The sequence below is a fragment of the Poromitra crassiceps genome (assembly GCF_964638095.1).
Source record: "Poromitra crassiceps genome assembly, chromosome: 16".
Lineage (NCBI taxonomy): Eukaryota > Metazoa > Chordata > Actinopteri > Beryciformes > Melamphaidae > Poromitra > Poromitra crassiceps.
In genome coordinates this window covers 31,760,810-31,776,476 of record NC_139645.1, presented here as the reverse complement: position 1 = coordinate 31,776,476, position 15,667 = coordinate 31,760,810, and the positions used below count along the sequence as shown (strand labels likewise).

At 43.7% G+C, this 15,667-nt stretch overlaps 1 protein-coding gene across 1 annotated transcript in view; it reads right to left on the bottom strand.

The window, feature by feature from the left end:
- Positions 1-2,716: 2,716 nt before the first annotated feature.
- The window catches only part of LOC310790917 (asc-type amino acid transporter 1-like), a gene marked incomplete at its 3' end in the record, with an annotated part of 21,364 nt that continues 8,413 nt past the window's right edge, over positions 2,717-15,667 (bottom strand). Inside the window, exons 2-9 of the mRNA XM_083652628.1 lie at positions 9,502-9,627; positions 8,758-8,911; positions 8,511-8,634; positions 8,104-8,207; positions 7,512-7,608; positions 6,974-7,123; positions 5,635-5,812; positions 2,717-2,817 (exon numbers count right to left, since the gene is read on the bottom strand). Coding sequence (XP_083508754.1) covers positions 2,717-2,817; positions 5,635-5,812; positions 6,974-7,123; positions 7,512-7,608; positions 8,104-8,207; positions 8,511-8,634; positions 8,758-8,911; positions 9,502-9,627 — 1,034 coding nt within the window. The remainder of the gene's footprint in view (positions 2,818-5,634; positions 5,813-6,973; positions 7,124-7,511; positions 7,609-8,103; positions 8,208-8,510; positions 8,635-8,757; positions 8,912-9,501; positions 9,628-15,667) is intronic.

Genomic DNA, 15,667 nt, shown 5'->3' with positions numbered 1-15,667 from the left:
CAATGGGACCATAGTAAGTCAATGGGACAAGGGTCATCGTAGTGATGAGGTGCCTCTGGGAAATCAAGTGCTGTAGATGTGGAAACAGGGCCACTGCCAGCCAGCAAATGACAAACATTTCTCAAATAACATCCATCTATCTGTCAATATGGCTTATACTAATGTTAAACACAGCATGTTTAGTGGTAAGTACTGTATCATGCGTATGGTCAGCTTAGAAATCTGTCTAAGGGTGCTTTCTCACTGGTGCCCCAGTAACGTTCCCCAGCACACTTCTCCTCAAATTGACCCCAGTTTCGGAACGTTTGATGAGTGTGAACATTGCGTTCCGCTCCTGGGAAAAAGTGGTCCAGACCCCAGACCACCTTTTCACGCTTTGGCGGAACACTTGCGAATGTGAACGCCTACTGTTCCGAACCACATAGAGTCTAGACCAGAGGTTCTCAAATGTTTTTCAGCCAAGGACCTCTTACAAGATAGAAAATATACCGTGGACCCCCTCATTCTGATTTGTGATTTTGGGCTAAGCTTAATTGTTTCCACGGTAACATGCTTGACTTTTAATTTGATAGGTTTGTTATTAGAATGTAATCCATGAACCATTTTAGATTTAAAGCATAAACTATTTTCGTTGAACTATGAAGATTTTGCAAAAAATATATATATATATTTTTTTTTATTACATTACATTTACATTACGTCATTTAGCAGACGCTTTTGTTTTGTCCAAAGCGACTTACAATATCACAATTTGTCAACAGTCCAGAAAACCACTATGCAACACAATAAATGACAGCCAAGATATTTTGATAGACTAGCACCATGTAGGAAGTAGTTTGAGAAGGAATAAGTAACATGTAGCATTTTCTTTTTAATTATAAAAAAAAAAAATTTTTACTTGAAAACTTTTCGCGGACCCCCTGGCAAAGTGCCACGGACCCCTGGGGGTCCGCGGACCCCCATTTGAGAACCACTGGTCTAGACAACACACGGGTGAGGATACACTCCAGGCGTAGTTGATGATGCAAGTGCACTCTGTTCCGTTTCCGAGCGCGGAAGAAATGTAATGTAAAAGCTGACCAGCGTGGGAGAGGGGAGAGGGGACAATCGTGCCCGGGCACGGAACGGAACGGAACGGAAGGAATCGTTCCCAGTGAGAAAGCAGCCTAGTAATCTGCGGATGGTTCAAATAACATCCATCTATCTGTCAATATGACTTCTGCTAATGTTAAACACAGCATGTTTAGTGGTAAGTACTGTATCATGATGTTAAACACAGCATGTTTAGTGGTAAGTACTGTATCATGATGTTAAGAGCACCTTGATAAAGTTCACAGTGGTATGAGAACATTTCCAAACATCAAGCTCAATACAAACAGAGGGGCTCAACTCAGAAAGCAAAGGAAGAGACAAAGAGAGCTGAAAAAGACTTGAAAACCTTTAAGAATAGCCAGCCTGTGTTCTAAAGACACAGCTTGTTCTTTAGAGATGGCCATTCTTCCCCAGTTGACAGAAACAAAAGTGTCATTTCTCCCCCTCCTCCTGTCTCTCTGTCTTGAAAATATTGATAGAAAAGACAGTGAAGATTAGGAAGTGTCATAAGTGTGGCTGCTCTCTCTAATATTAACATGAAGGCACCTACAGCATCTCTCAGAGGAGAAAGAGAAGGGATAGAGACACTGCAGAGCGCGTCATCATTCAGAAACCACGCCCAAAACGGGGGGAAACAAAAACTCCCCCACCAATCCTGACGTTCTCCTATGTCACGTGTTGCACACAAAGATCATATATACAGAAGATGAACACTCCAACTAACTTCCTTGACAGCTAGATCCACATTGTTCTTCTCGCAAATTCTCAATGGCTTCCTTGTTTTGCTCGGGAGTACAAAAAAACGTTAATTGTCGATTTTTTTTACATTTGTTGTCTGTGCAGCCCACTACACAACAGCTTTTAGCTATGTTTAATTCAAGGAAAATGACGCTGGTGTGTGGAAGTGAATGGAGAGCTTTCCCCCGTGATGGGCGTGGCCTATTTCATGCAGTGTCTCAATGCAAAGAGTAACGAACAAGAGCACAGGGCGTGTCAAGCAGAAGGAATGGGCATGAGATAGCTAAAGACACAGAGCATCCAAACTAGACCAACATTATGTGGAGAGTTAAACAGAGCAGCTGCAGTAATAGAAGAGTATTGCTAAGTGCAGTCAAATCCCTGTATATTCCCCCCATAAAAGTTATTCAGCAAAATGTATTACACACGCAAACTAACCACACAGGCCAATCCAACATAGCAAAATACAATGCTCCCACATTTCAATAAGGCACAATAGCGCAAGTATTTTGTTCGACTAAAAAAAAGTACCAATCTCGGAAATGAAAGCAGAATTTCAAAAGACGAAGGCTTCTTGAATGAGGAGAAGGGAGAAGTTCCACATGACAGAGTAGACTTGAGATTCTGCTGAGGAGGAAGGGGTGGACGGTACCAACAATCCAACAAATAAAGATCTGTCTTAGCTGGATGTCTGAACCTCCATATGACCATCCACTCCCTTTATACTGGGGGTCAACACAGACCCATTCAAATTGCATCTGGACAAGAACAAGGGTGAAGCCATCTCTTCACCATTCAGGAACTGACCAAACGTAAAAGGGGAGAAAGTAATGAAAAGGTATGGAGTATTGGCAGGAAGGAGGGAGCTCTTGGTTGACCGCAGTGCTCAGTCTTCGGCTTTGGAGGCGGTGAGGCATTCGGTCTCTGAAGGGTCTTCCTGAGGAAACACCACGTAACACACCTTCTGGCCCATGTAGGTGACTCTCTCTGCAACACAACAGACAAAAACAGCACTTTTACTGGACAGAGAGGGCAGAGGGGTAATACAGTTAAAGGAGAATTCAGGTTTTTTTTACAACCTGGACCTTATTTCCGGCTTTAAATATGATTTTTAAGTCAACCACTAAGCCAGGGGTGGCCAAACTTTTTGGTTGTGGGCCGCATACAGAAAAATATAAGGAGTTGCGGGCCAAACAATATTTTTCAAACAATAGTTTTCGCGGAAAAGAAATTGGACCAGAAAACCCTTGTGCCATCAAAAATTTTATTTCTACCTAAATAAATATATGGCACATAGTTTATTGATGTGCTCACCTATTACAATGGGTATTTCTGTATCTTTTCAAATTTTCTTTTCCTGTGCCAACAGGTTAACACATTCACTGCCAGCCGTTTTTTTTTTACTGTAGGTAGCTTCTGCCAGAGGGTTTTTTTGAGGATTCTGGCTCATCTTTCAAGACCCGAGGATTCTTTTCTGCTAAGATTTTGTGAACACAAAATATCTCAAAAGAACTAATAGAATGTGTGCTTTCTCTGTCTAAAAGAGTTAGTTTGTAGAGTTAGTAGTTATGTAGGCATTAGCACTTGAATACAGCATGGTTTCAGCGTCTGAAAATTTAAGCTGAGATAAATAGCTTTTTGTGAAATTCGATAGAACAGTCACTTTAACCATTCATTTTTGGCATCAGTAAGACGTCAGACATCTAAACAATAGTTTTGAACAGTAATTTCCTCCATAACAGCAGGAAACACCCCTCTCCTTCAAACTCCTCCCTCCGTGTGTGTTCTTCTTGGCTGCAGCGGGCGTGTCACAAGCTCGTTTCTGCTGCTGCTGCTGCTGCTCCTGTCTGCTGGCGGCCGCTGGGCAAGTCTGGATGGGCTCGCTCGTTTCTTGGGGTTTCGGTTGAGAGCTTTGATGAAGCTTTTGCGATTCTGGTCTTATTTATGCTGCGTGTTTCAAAGTGTGTTGCACCCATAATCTATTATGCAAATTTGCAATCCCCCACCGCCAGCAATCAGCGCGAAAGCGAAAGCGTTTTCGCCAATCCATTTTACCGTATGAGAATGGTTTCATCGCGCGTTCCCCTGCAGTTTTGGCTCTGCTGTTTCTAGTCTGGAGAGCACTGTCGCCACTTAGTGGGTCGGTGGAATGGGTTGTACACGTTCGGTGGCTCCCATATTTATATAGGAGATGTAAAAGGCTTAGATGCACGTCCGTTTTTTTTTTGACGTAGGCTATTAACACATTGAGTGCCAGCGACGCCATATGGCGTCAAGAGAAATTTACCGTAGAGTGCCAGCGACGCCAAATGGCGTCAATAACTCCAAATTGTTTTTTTGACGGGGGGGTGTCGATCTAAGCCTCTTACATCGCCTCTTACAATATGAGAGCTATTGAATGTGTCTAACCTATTTTACAGAACCCTTAGGTGGCGACAGCGCTCTCCAGATGAGAGAACGTGGAGTAAAACACACAGAAGAAGTCGTTGGGGAAAAGGAAATCGCATCGCATCCGTCCGTATGCAGCTGCTTCATTGAAGCATAACGTTAGCTGTGCCCCTGCAGCAGCCAATCTGCTGTCACAATTGAGCACCTCCGTGTCCGCTGCTACAGCCCATCCGCATGTGGAGTTGTTATTATTCTCAACTGGAAGCATGGGAGCTGGTGACAAATACACGCGGCTGTAAAAAAGCTGGATGTAGCGGACTTTTCAGCGCAGAGCACACGCAGAGCAAACGCACTCACAGCAGAGCCCAGAGAGACACTCCTCCCACAACGGGGGGGGGGGGGCGGTGGGGCACGCAGGGCACTACAGCATACAACAGACCCAGGCAGCTGCAGCAGGCTCGATGCACAGAGAGCAAACAAGCTAGAATAGGCTATCTGATGCCCACCAGCAGTAAATCAAGACCAGCAAGAAGGTGTAGGGTCTGCGCACGCAGGGGCCAGCGCTGCTGGTTGCAGCTAAAAAATATTATTTGGCCAAACAAAATTCCTTTGTTTTCACTCTTTTATTGAAGGAAATTATTTTTGAGGTGTCATTACATCAGAAAATATTAGCAATGAGTCAATGATGTGCTTGAAATGCTTCCTTTCACAAAAGGCTGAATATCTCAGGTTTCTAGAAAAAAATTGCTGTTTTTGGTCAAATCAAGCTATCTTCTCCGGCTCATAACTAAAGAACGGAAAATGGGATCAATAAACTTTTTTTTGCAGGTGATAGAAGAGAGTCTCATCGTTATTTGTGCGTGTTCAGTGTTTACATAGTAATTATTAAAGAAATGATATGACTGTTTTAAAATGCATTGGAGCCTATGTGGCACTTTATAGCAACCTTTTGGCAAACCCCGTGGCACTGAATGTGTTAACACGTCATTGGCAGTCAACCGTTGGATTTTTTTTTGACGTATCAACACGTCATTGGCAGTGAACGTGTTAAGACAGAGATAATTTAACATAACATTAGTATTAAACTTTATTTTTATTTTTATAAATAGACCAGGTCAGGGTAGTCAAGTATAACCCCTTTTCAATGGTTTTAAATTGAAAAAACGAAATGGGGGGAATCAGTTTTTTTGTTTTTGTTTTTCTGTTTCTTTTTCTTTATTTTTTTCATTTTTTTCCCGTATTCGTTTTCCGTTTAAAACTTTAAAACGGAAAAACGTTTTTTTTTTGTGTGTGCTAAATTCATGGCCAGGTCAGTTTGGCCACCCCTGCACTAAGCTAAGTTAATCTCAGCACAAGAGAGAAAAATCACTCTTCTGATGAGCTAAGGCTACAGGCCCATGGTGCAGACCGACTCACCGACCACTCTGTAGACCCATTTGGGTTTTTTCTTCCATTGAACACCCAGGAAGTAGACAGGGACGCCGGTCAGCATGATGACCATTCCCAGACCGCAAACCACCGGCTCAGAGTACAGACTGAAGCCTAGCAGCACCGCCCAGAACAGCATGTAGCTGATGGGAATCAACATGTTTACCTGCGAAAAACAACAAAACACACACATATCAACATGATCACCTGCAAACAACAACAAAACACACATTTCAACATGATTTCAAGCTATTTTTTTCCATGTTGTGTCTCTTTGCAACTCCATCTGGGATGCACACACATTCATATCTCAATAGGATAAAACATGTCTGCACATTATTTCTGCGTGTGTGTTACGGTAAATGTATATTCACCTTATTCACCACGCCCACTTTTTCTCTCTTCCGTGTTCAACGCAAACGTATTTGTTCTTCCGGTTCAGCGCTAGTTGCCAATGCCTTCTGTGGCTAATATTAGCCGCTAGTTAGTTATGTTATATGGCAGTAAAATGCCACTGAATGACCAAATTGATATAACTTTTAACCATTTCGAGTAACACTGTTTCCATACGGATCACCAGCGTTACTTTGTTGTTTATAACGTGGCTATATTCATAATGTTTCTATCTCGGATGCGTTATTTCGAATCGCACATACGTTACGCAACCTATGTGCGTTTCAGGACGCAACAGCCTTGACTCCACTAACGTCATCTTTAGAGCACAATATTCCTGGAATGCAAGTTTAACTAAACAGTTACATGTCCTCTGCATTCTACATAAAATTAAGATATTACGGGTTGTTTTATTTTGTATGTTACATACGTATTGGCCAAGATATGTTAGTTTATGGGGGAGTAATTTTGCCACTTTAGGAGGGGAGTGTGCACGGCCATTTTGCCTGCGGGGTTTTTGGCAAGTCAAAACGGAAATACTATTACGAAATGACGTAATGCGGAAGCGTCCATGTGTGGGCAAAGAATAAGGTGAATAGAACTAGAAATACCACATTGTGGTTGTATGTCGCCGCCCACAAGTCAGCAGTCTACATTCAGTCTGTCCAGACACAAGCACTTCCCCTTACTCGGACCAAAACATTAAAAAAAATTGCGGATTTAAAGAAAATATTTTTTCAATGTAGTTTTTTAAAGTTTTGGTCAGAGTGAAATGTTGTATGGTCTCTCCCGATTCTAAATATAGCTGAACCGTTTGGTTTGGCATTTTACAAAATGTCTATGGGAAAATAAATGGCAGATAAAAATCTCTGGTACAGTGCCGAAGCAGGAAGTAGGGGGGTCACTTTGCCTCTCTATTGGCAGGCTGTTGTACCTTGATGGGTCTCATGAGGTTGGGTTTCTTCCAGCGGAGGTAGAGGAGCCCGGCGATAGTCACCCCGTACGACAGGTAGTTGATGAAGGAAACATAGTTGATCAGGTTGTGTGTCTCTCCAATACACATGATCACTATGGTGGCACTGCACTGTGGGAGACAGAGGAAGGGTCAAAGGTCAAGCACATTTTAAACTGTTGGGCTGAAAACAGGCAGAACAGAACCACTAACAGGCAGAACAGAACCTTGACAAAAACAGAACTGTGGAGTGCACAGGAACGAGGAGACAGATCTCTGGATCTTGGTGTGTGGACTTGGTGTGCTCTGTCAACAACAGAGTTGACTCAAACTTGTCAAACTCGCCCAATAAGAAGTGCATAAACAATCTTATCAAGGTGAGTAAACACTATGTCGTATTGAAAAAGGTGTGTAAACGCCGTTTGCATGCGTTTAGCCTCCACTACAGCCCTGACTACACTGACCCAAGACCCTCCTCTCACTACTGTATAATTAGCTGACTTGGTGGTGCAGTACTCACACAGACCAGCAGGGCGGGGATAGGAGTGCAGTTCTTCAGGTGGATCATAGCCAGCAGGTAGGGCAGGTGACCCTCTCTGGCCCCTGAGAAACATAATCTGCAAATACACATAGTGTATATCAATATTAATATTATAATGGATATGCTGATATGAGTCTTTATCTTATCTTAGATATGTTCCTGTAATATGGTGATATGGCATAAGTGTTGTGTTTTAAAGGCTGCATTACAGTTAAGTGATGTAATGTTCTGAACTTACCAGACTGTTCTAGCTGTTCTATTATTTGCCTTTACCCACTTAGTCATTCTATCCACATTGTTTATCCCTACAATATTGTCGCAAAATCAGTATTGAGGTATTTGGTTAAAAATATTGTGATATTTGATTTTGTCCATATCGCCCAGCCCTACCTATGCTAATAATCATCATCATCATCATCATCATCATCATTCTGTGTGTGTGTGTGTGTGTGTGTGTGTGTGTGTGTGTGTGTGTGTGTGTGTGTGTGCGTGCGTGCGTGTGTGTGTGCGTGTGTGTGTGTGTGTGTGTGTGTGTGTGTGTGTGTGTGTGTGTGTGTGTGTGTGTGTTGACCTGGAGGAGGTGAACAGGTATCCATTGATTCCTCCGAAGGTGGACAGAGCTACAGAGATGGGCATCACCCAGGAGAACATTCCCAGCAGCTTCTCACCAAAGGTCTGGAACAACACAACACAACACAACACAACACAACACAACACAACACAACACAACACAACAACAACAACAACAACAACAACAACACAACACAACACAACACAACAACAACACAACACAACACAACACAACAACAACACCACAACAACAACAACAACACAACACAACACAACACAACACAACAACTGACATGAGTTTAGTGATGATTGGTACATTGATTAATTGACTAAGGAGTGACTGACGTCTCCCACCCACATTGAATACATATATTGAGACATATATTGAATATGTGAAGATGTCCTCACCACTGCCACGGCGTTGGAGGCCAGGAGCTCCTCAGGGCTCATGGAGGAGAAGTAGGCGATGTTGGTCAGGGTGTAGACCAGGGTCACCAGAGGGATGGAGATGTAGATGGCACGAGGCAGGTTCCTAATACAAATAATACACATTTGGTACATGTTGTGTGTGTGTGTGTGTGTGTGTGTGCGTGTGTGTGTGTGCGTGTGTGTGTGTGTGTGTGTGTGTGTGTGTGTGTGTGTGTGTACTCCATACTTGCGTGGCTCCACCACCTCTTCGGTGACGTAGTTGAGGAAGTTCCAGCCACTGAAGGCGAAGGAGGCCTGGAGGAAGGCCAGGGCGATCTGTCCCACAGACGGCTCTCTGATGAACTCAAAGGCCACGCTGGGTACCAGGGCCTCATAGTGACCTGGGGGGGGGGGGGGTTGTGAAGAGTATCATGCTGAACCTAAATTCGCGTTCCCATAAACATTTGTTAACCACAGACCTCATTTATATGCATTTAAGTGAAATCCCCATTCTCAAAGCCCATAGACTTTTCCACTGAAGAACCAAATGGCAGCGATTTCTGGATAAAGCCTACAAAAATCCCTGCAGTACTCAATTCCCCCTGCTGTCCGGTCGTTGCTCCGCCCCCTCTGCTGATCTGGGTTGTAGACTAGCACATGCTTCCTCTGATACATGTGCAGTCGCCAGCTGCTTCTTTTCACCTGGCAGCGAGGAGTTTCACCGGTAGGACATAGCATGTGGGAGGATCACACTATTCCCCTCGGTTCCCCTCCACCCGAACAGGCTCCCCGGCCAACCTGTATGGATGCCCGACCGAGCTGGAGGTATCACGGGGCCTCGAACCTGTGACCCACGTGTTGGTAGGCAGGGAATCTACTGCTGCACTACCCAGGCACACCAAAGCAGACGTTTTCTCTCACCAGAACCTGTGTGTGTGTGTGTGCGCGTACGTGCGTGTGTGTGTGTGTGTGTGTGTGTGTGTGTGTTTACCTCTACAGATCTGGACCAGTCCAACCATGATGATGAGTCCCAGAGCAAGCAGCTTCCCGATGGTGAAGACGTCCTGGATCCTCGTCGCCCAACGCACACTGGAGCAGTTTACCCAGGTCAGGAACACTGCACACACACACACACACACACACACACACACACACACACACACACACACACATTTTAATATATTTATTTGTATCCAGTCTGAGTCTATGATACAGCAAAAAGTGCCTCCTTATTGCAGAAATAGAGCAGAATTGAACCAGTGCCTTCCTTGGCCTTTGGTTTGGGCAATCCTGCCCTCTGCAGGCCACTTACAACCAGGCTGTGGACGTGACCTAGGCCTCCAAATATAAATACAAGCGTTACATTTGTTCCCGAGCAGTATAAAAGCAGCCCTGAGCACTTGCTACCGTAAAACCTCTGCCTGTAAACAAAAGTACATCCTACTTCCTGAATAGTGACCTCTCGAGACTTTCCACTTGCATTGAAAGTCTGTCGGCAAGCTCTGTGAAAAGCTGAAGAACACAGCTCCTAAGTGGGCAGGGTCTTGAGTTTGAAGCATGCTGCGCTTTACCCAATCAAAATGGAGTGGGCGTGACCGAGAGTCAACCGGTGTGTGGAAGACCCGGATACTGCGTGAGGAAATTTGCATAAAAGGGAACTCTGTTCCAGCGGAGCCCCTTGAGTTTCCTGACTAGTTTCATGTATCTTATGTCTCTGTCTGTCCCTCTCTCTCTCCCTTACACACACACACACACACACACACACACACACACACACACACACACACACACACACACACACACACACACACACACACACACACTTTCTCTCCATGCAGCCTGTGTGTGTGTGTGTGTGTGTGTGTGTGTGTGTGTGTGTGTGTGTGTGTGTGTGTGTGTGTGTGTGTGTGTGTGTGTGTGTGTGTGTGTGTGTGTGTGTGTGTGTGTTGCGGGCGTGCAGGTGGGGGCGTTATCCACCATGTCATCCATTACTGGGTCAGGGCTCCCCTCCTACTACTACACAACTGTGAACAAACTGCTTCCGCTGCACGCACACGCACACACACACGCACGTGCACACGCACACACACTAGTGGATTGTTGGCAGTAGGTTGGGTGGCACCGGGCACCTCGGGGGGGTTGCGTCCGTTTCCGCCAAGCCCCCACCCCTGCCTCCCCCCCCGGTGTTGACCCGGACAGGAAGGAAGTGGACGCGGCTCTGGCTGGGACAGAGCAGCAGGTAAATCTGGCTGCTGCTGTCAGATCAGCCTATTGAAGGCTGCCTCAGCACCCGAATACTAAACCAATCACAGCTTTTAGCCTTTAGCATTCTGATCCCCACCAGCTGGGATGGATCACCAACGCCTTCCCCTGGTCCAGGATCAGCTCCCTGAAGCCACTGAGCCAGCAATAACTGCCCCACACACACACACACACACACACACACACACACACACACACACACACACACACACACACAGACATACACACACACAGACACACACACACACACACACACACACACACACACACACAGACATACACACACACACACACACACACACACACACACACACACACACACATACATACACACACACACACACACACACACACACACACAACATCATGAGCGAATGTCTCCCTGTCATTTTGTCATTTCTCGAGGCCACCGGTACGGTGCTGACAGGAGGAGGGGCTCAGGGGGGTTGTTTCCTGGTTGAAAAGGGCGTGGCATTTCCTGGTTTGGTTTAGGCTAGTCTGAGTCACAGGAAGCAGGCTGCGGGGATCAGCTCTGCCATTGGCTCCGGCTGCCGATCAGGGAGGCCCGCCCACCCTGAGACCGCCCACCTGGTTGCCTCAGGAAGCCTTGCTTCTGCAGCATCACTCTTCAAATAATAAATATAACGTTGATTCGCTGCTCTCCACCTAACTACATAACATAACGTACATAACATACATAACTACATAACATAACGTACATAACATAGGTCTGCATTGAAACATATCATGCAAGTGTAAGACAATAGTTTGCACCATTCACTGCTAGAAGTTTGCCGTTTGCATTCTATCGTCGAACTGAAAGCCACTCTCCCATTGGTTGCTACCAGTGTTACTTTCATTTAAAGGTAATAAGTTACTTTACAATATTACTGTCTGTGTAGAGTAACTCGTTACTTATTACACTACTTTTGCATTACTTTCACCAAAACAACAGCAGCAGCAGAATGACATTGCCACCACGGAACCACCACGGAAAATTATTTCAACCGCCTTGAAGTCAGTGTAAACAATCCAAAATTCAAAATTGTATCCTTTTCCTTTGTTGTCATCAAGAGTGGTTATTTGCATAAATCTACATATGTAGTGGTTATTTGCATGAAAACACACAGTTTGTTTAGGAAATTATTGTATCTTTATTTAAATAGATGCTTTGATTAAAAAACATTAACTCAATTTGTAACTTGAGTGACTTGACAAAGTAACTGGTATAATATTACAGAAATCCCTATAAGTAATAAGTTATATTACTGAGTTACTGCTAAAAGTAATATATTACATGTAATATATTACTTTTGTAATGAGTTACCCCCAACACTGGTTGCTACAACCTGTCACTCATTCAATTTCAAACCCCCTAGACCCGCCCTCAAACTACAGCTGTGGCTGTTAAAGAGCACAGAGTCATTTTATGCAGAGACTGGAGTGTGAGTTGCTCCTACAGCAGGAAATCAGGTCTGGCATTCCTCTGTGATGACAGGAATGTGCTCGTACATTTTCTCAACCGTGTGTTTGACACAGAGCTGAGAATAGAACACACATGTTTATGATGGGAATTCGGGAGAAACTGCAGCTTCAAAGTGTGCGGGGCTGTGTGGGATTAAAGACATACGTGCTCTGGTCTGATGATACATTTACACTTCAAACTTCAAAATGCTATCACAGAGCCAATAGGATGTGGCAATGAGTATATGATTTTGGGACTTGGCGGTGCGAAGTAATAAAAAAAAAAAGTACTATGCCAAAAATGCTAAAATGTTACTATGCTATTTCCCCACAGTCACCAACTACCTTGTACAAGTCAGATTTGGCTCCAGTGTCTATGTACTGTAGACACTGGAAATTTGGTCTGAAATTGACCAATCAGCGCTAAGAGTAGGGCGGGCCTTTGCCAGCCAATCAGAGCAGTAGCTGGTCTGGTGACCTACCATGATCCCTCAATCAACCTCTAAATGAGTTCTGTGCAGCATTCAATGAAACGGTCATGTGATTTTCAAGAGCATTTCATATAGCATGTCCAGTCTGACTGTGAACACTCCTAACAACATTTAATATTTTAATCACTGTTAATATGAACTACTACAGGAGTACAACAACAACAACAACAACCACCACCACCACCACCTTGTTTAATTTTGTCCACAAAAAGACATGTCTAGTGTGACGCTCATTTCAATCATCCAGGTATAGTAAGATCAAAACAAAAACTAGAAACTAATTTGTGACATCTATCAAAAGCATGAGGGGAAACAGCACATAAGGTGAGTGTTTATGTTAAGTTATTTATTTGATTTCTTAATGGTCAAGCCCAGTGGTTCCCAAACTGCGCTACGCGTACCCCTATAGGCAGTGGTTCTCATCCTTTTTGAGCCCCCGAAAAAACTTTAGGTTGGGGTTCGTGACCCCCCTCCCACCACGACCCAACCCAACAACAGCATGCACAAATTCACACACTGATTTCACTCACTCACTGAAGTCGTTTTTTTTTAAATAGTTTATATAGCTTTATAATAATACATTTAATTATCAATGGAGTTTTTTTTTTCCTTTTGCTTAGATCATCATGCACAAGCAGAAACCTGAAAGTCCACCTGAAAGCTTAAAACACTTATTTTACCATTCATTCAGTATGAATGCTGCCATGTTGATTACAGTCATGTCTACGGACATCACAATAAACGAATCTGCAATAAAGTAGAATTCAGTCTGTCAAACTTCAGATTTACCTATGTTGTTTTTATCCTGTTTTACCTGTACTGTATGTGCGCTTCCTTATTTTTTCCTAACAATGGTGTTTTTTGTTGTTGCTGTTATTTTTTATTTTATGTTTCCTGTCTTTTGCTGTTGTTTTTAACTATTGCAAGTTTTTCTTTATAGGATGCCAATCAACATCAGGCAAAGGGACTGCCGACGATAATTAGCCTTCTGGCTAAATCGGGTATATTTACATGACTATGTTGATTAATGTACACTGTCCCTTCACAAATAAAGTGAATTGAATTGAATTGAATTGAATGTCGGGGATGCAGCTCAGAAAACGCTCTGTTCATGTCATCTTATGGGAAGAATTGGATAACAGACAGAACCATTCATGTTCTTGTTAGAATGCCAACATCGAAACTTCTTCTTCTTCTCCTTCCACCCATCCCACCAAATCCCTGATTGTGCATCCCAATAGGGAAAAAGACAATAAAAAAAGAAAGGCTAATATCTGATATATTCTAGCAAAATAAATGCATACATCCTTTTGGGTTATAAGCACGGGGATTTGAGTTTGCTGAGATACATTACTGAGTTCCAGGTGAAGTAGAACTGCTCTTTGGACCCTCTGGGTGTGTATTTCATTTGGATCAAGTTTGAAGTGGAGCATCAGATCACTCGTCCATAGTGAGGAGTTTGCTGGTTTGGAGGATGTCCAGTGCAACAAGATCCTACGGCCAAGCAGAGTCATGAAGGTCATCATGTGCTCATGCTTATTAATAATCTGTTGGTCAGTTGGTCAGTTGATGCAATGCCAAAGACTGCTGAACAGACATTAGGTTGTAAATGTAGGCCTCTGAGGAGGTCTTACGCAGTAGGATTTTGCTGGTTGTGGCTTATAGAGCTCAACAGTCACATGACTTTCCATGACGTTTCTTGCCCCGGAAGAGAGTTCCCCATTCATTTTCTCCATAGACATTTCGGAAAATGCTTATGAGTTTTAAGGCTGGAACCAACAGATTGACCTTGAACTTTGACATTTGACCACCAAAATCCTTGCGTCCAATTTGACGTTGGAGCCAAATTGGAACAAATTCCGTCAAGCCGTTCCTGAGATATCATGCTAACAAACTTGGGAATGGCATTCGTGAGGTCATAGTGACCCTGAACTTTGACCTTTGACCACCAAAATCGAATCAGTTCATCTCTGAGTCCAAGTCGACGTTTGAGCCAGATTTGATTAAATTCCGTCAAGGGGTTCCTCAGATATCGTGTTAACGAACATCAGACGGACGGACGGACGGACGGACAAGCCAAATCTATAATGGGTCAAGCCTGGCTATCGCCGGCGGAGGCATAACAAAGGCTTCATACTGCTCCTCTGGCATAATCCAAGTCTCCAGAAGCCCTGAGATGACAAGTTGACTTGAAAAGACATCATGTGTTTAGCTGAAAACTGCACTGTAGGAGAATTTAGAATTTAATTGAATATAACTGTATTGTCCACCAAGGTAGAAAATTGTCTTTGGCTCACCAAACACAAAAAATAACAACACAAGAGGCCAGAAGGTAATTAGTGAGACAAAAAATATAAACAGGCATTGACAGGGTTAGATCACACATTAAAATAAAAACAGTTCATGTCTGTCGTTTAGAACAATTATTTTTTTCCTCATTACCATTTTTGGCTACATTTCTTTTACCTTTGAATGTAAAGTTTGCATGATCATGTATGGGTTTCAAAGAATTTAAAAAAGTCATAATTGTCAGTAATGGCGGTCCAGTCAGGAAGTCTATCTTCCGATCAGGAAGTAAAAAAAAAAAAAAAAAAAAAAAGGACGGTGGCTCAGTGGTTAGTACTGTTGCCTCACAGCAAGAAGGTTCCGAGTTCGAACCCCGGTCCGTCCCAGGTCCTTTCTGTGTGGAGTTTGCATATTCTCCCCATGTTTGTGTGGGTTTTCTCCGGGTGCTCCGGTTTCCTCCCACCACCAAAGACATGTATGTTAGGGTTAATACTCCTGTCAGTGCTCCTCCTGACCAAGACACTTGCAAAAGAACTGGAGTTGGTCCCCGGGCGCTGCACTGCGGCTGCCCACTGCTCCTAGTTCTAGGAAGGTTCCTAGTAGAGGATGGGTCAAATGCAGAGGATGAATTTCCCCATGGGGATAAATAAAGGA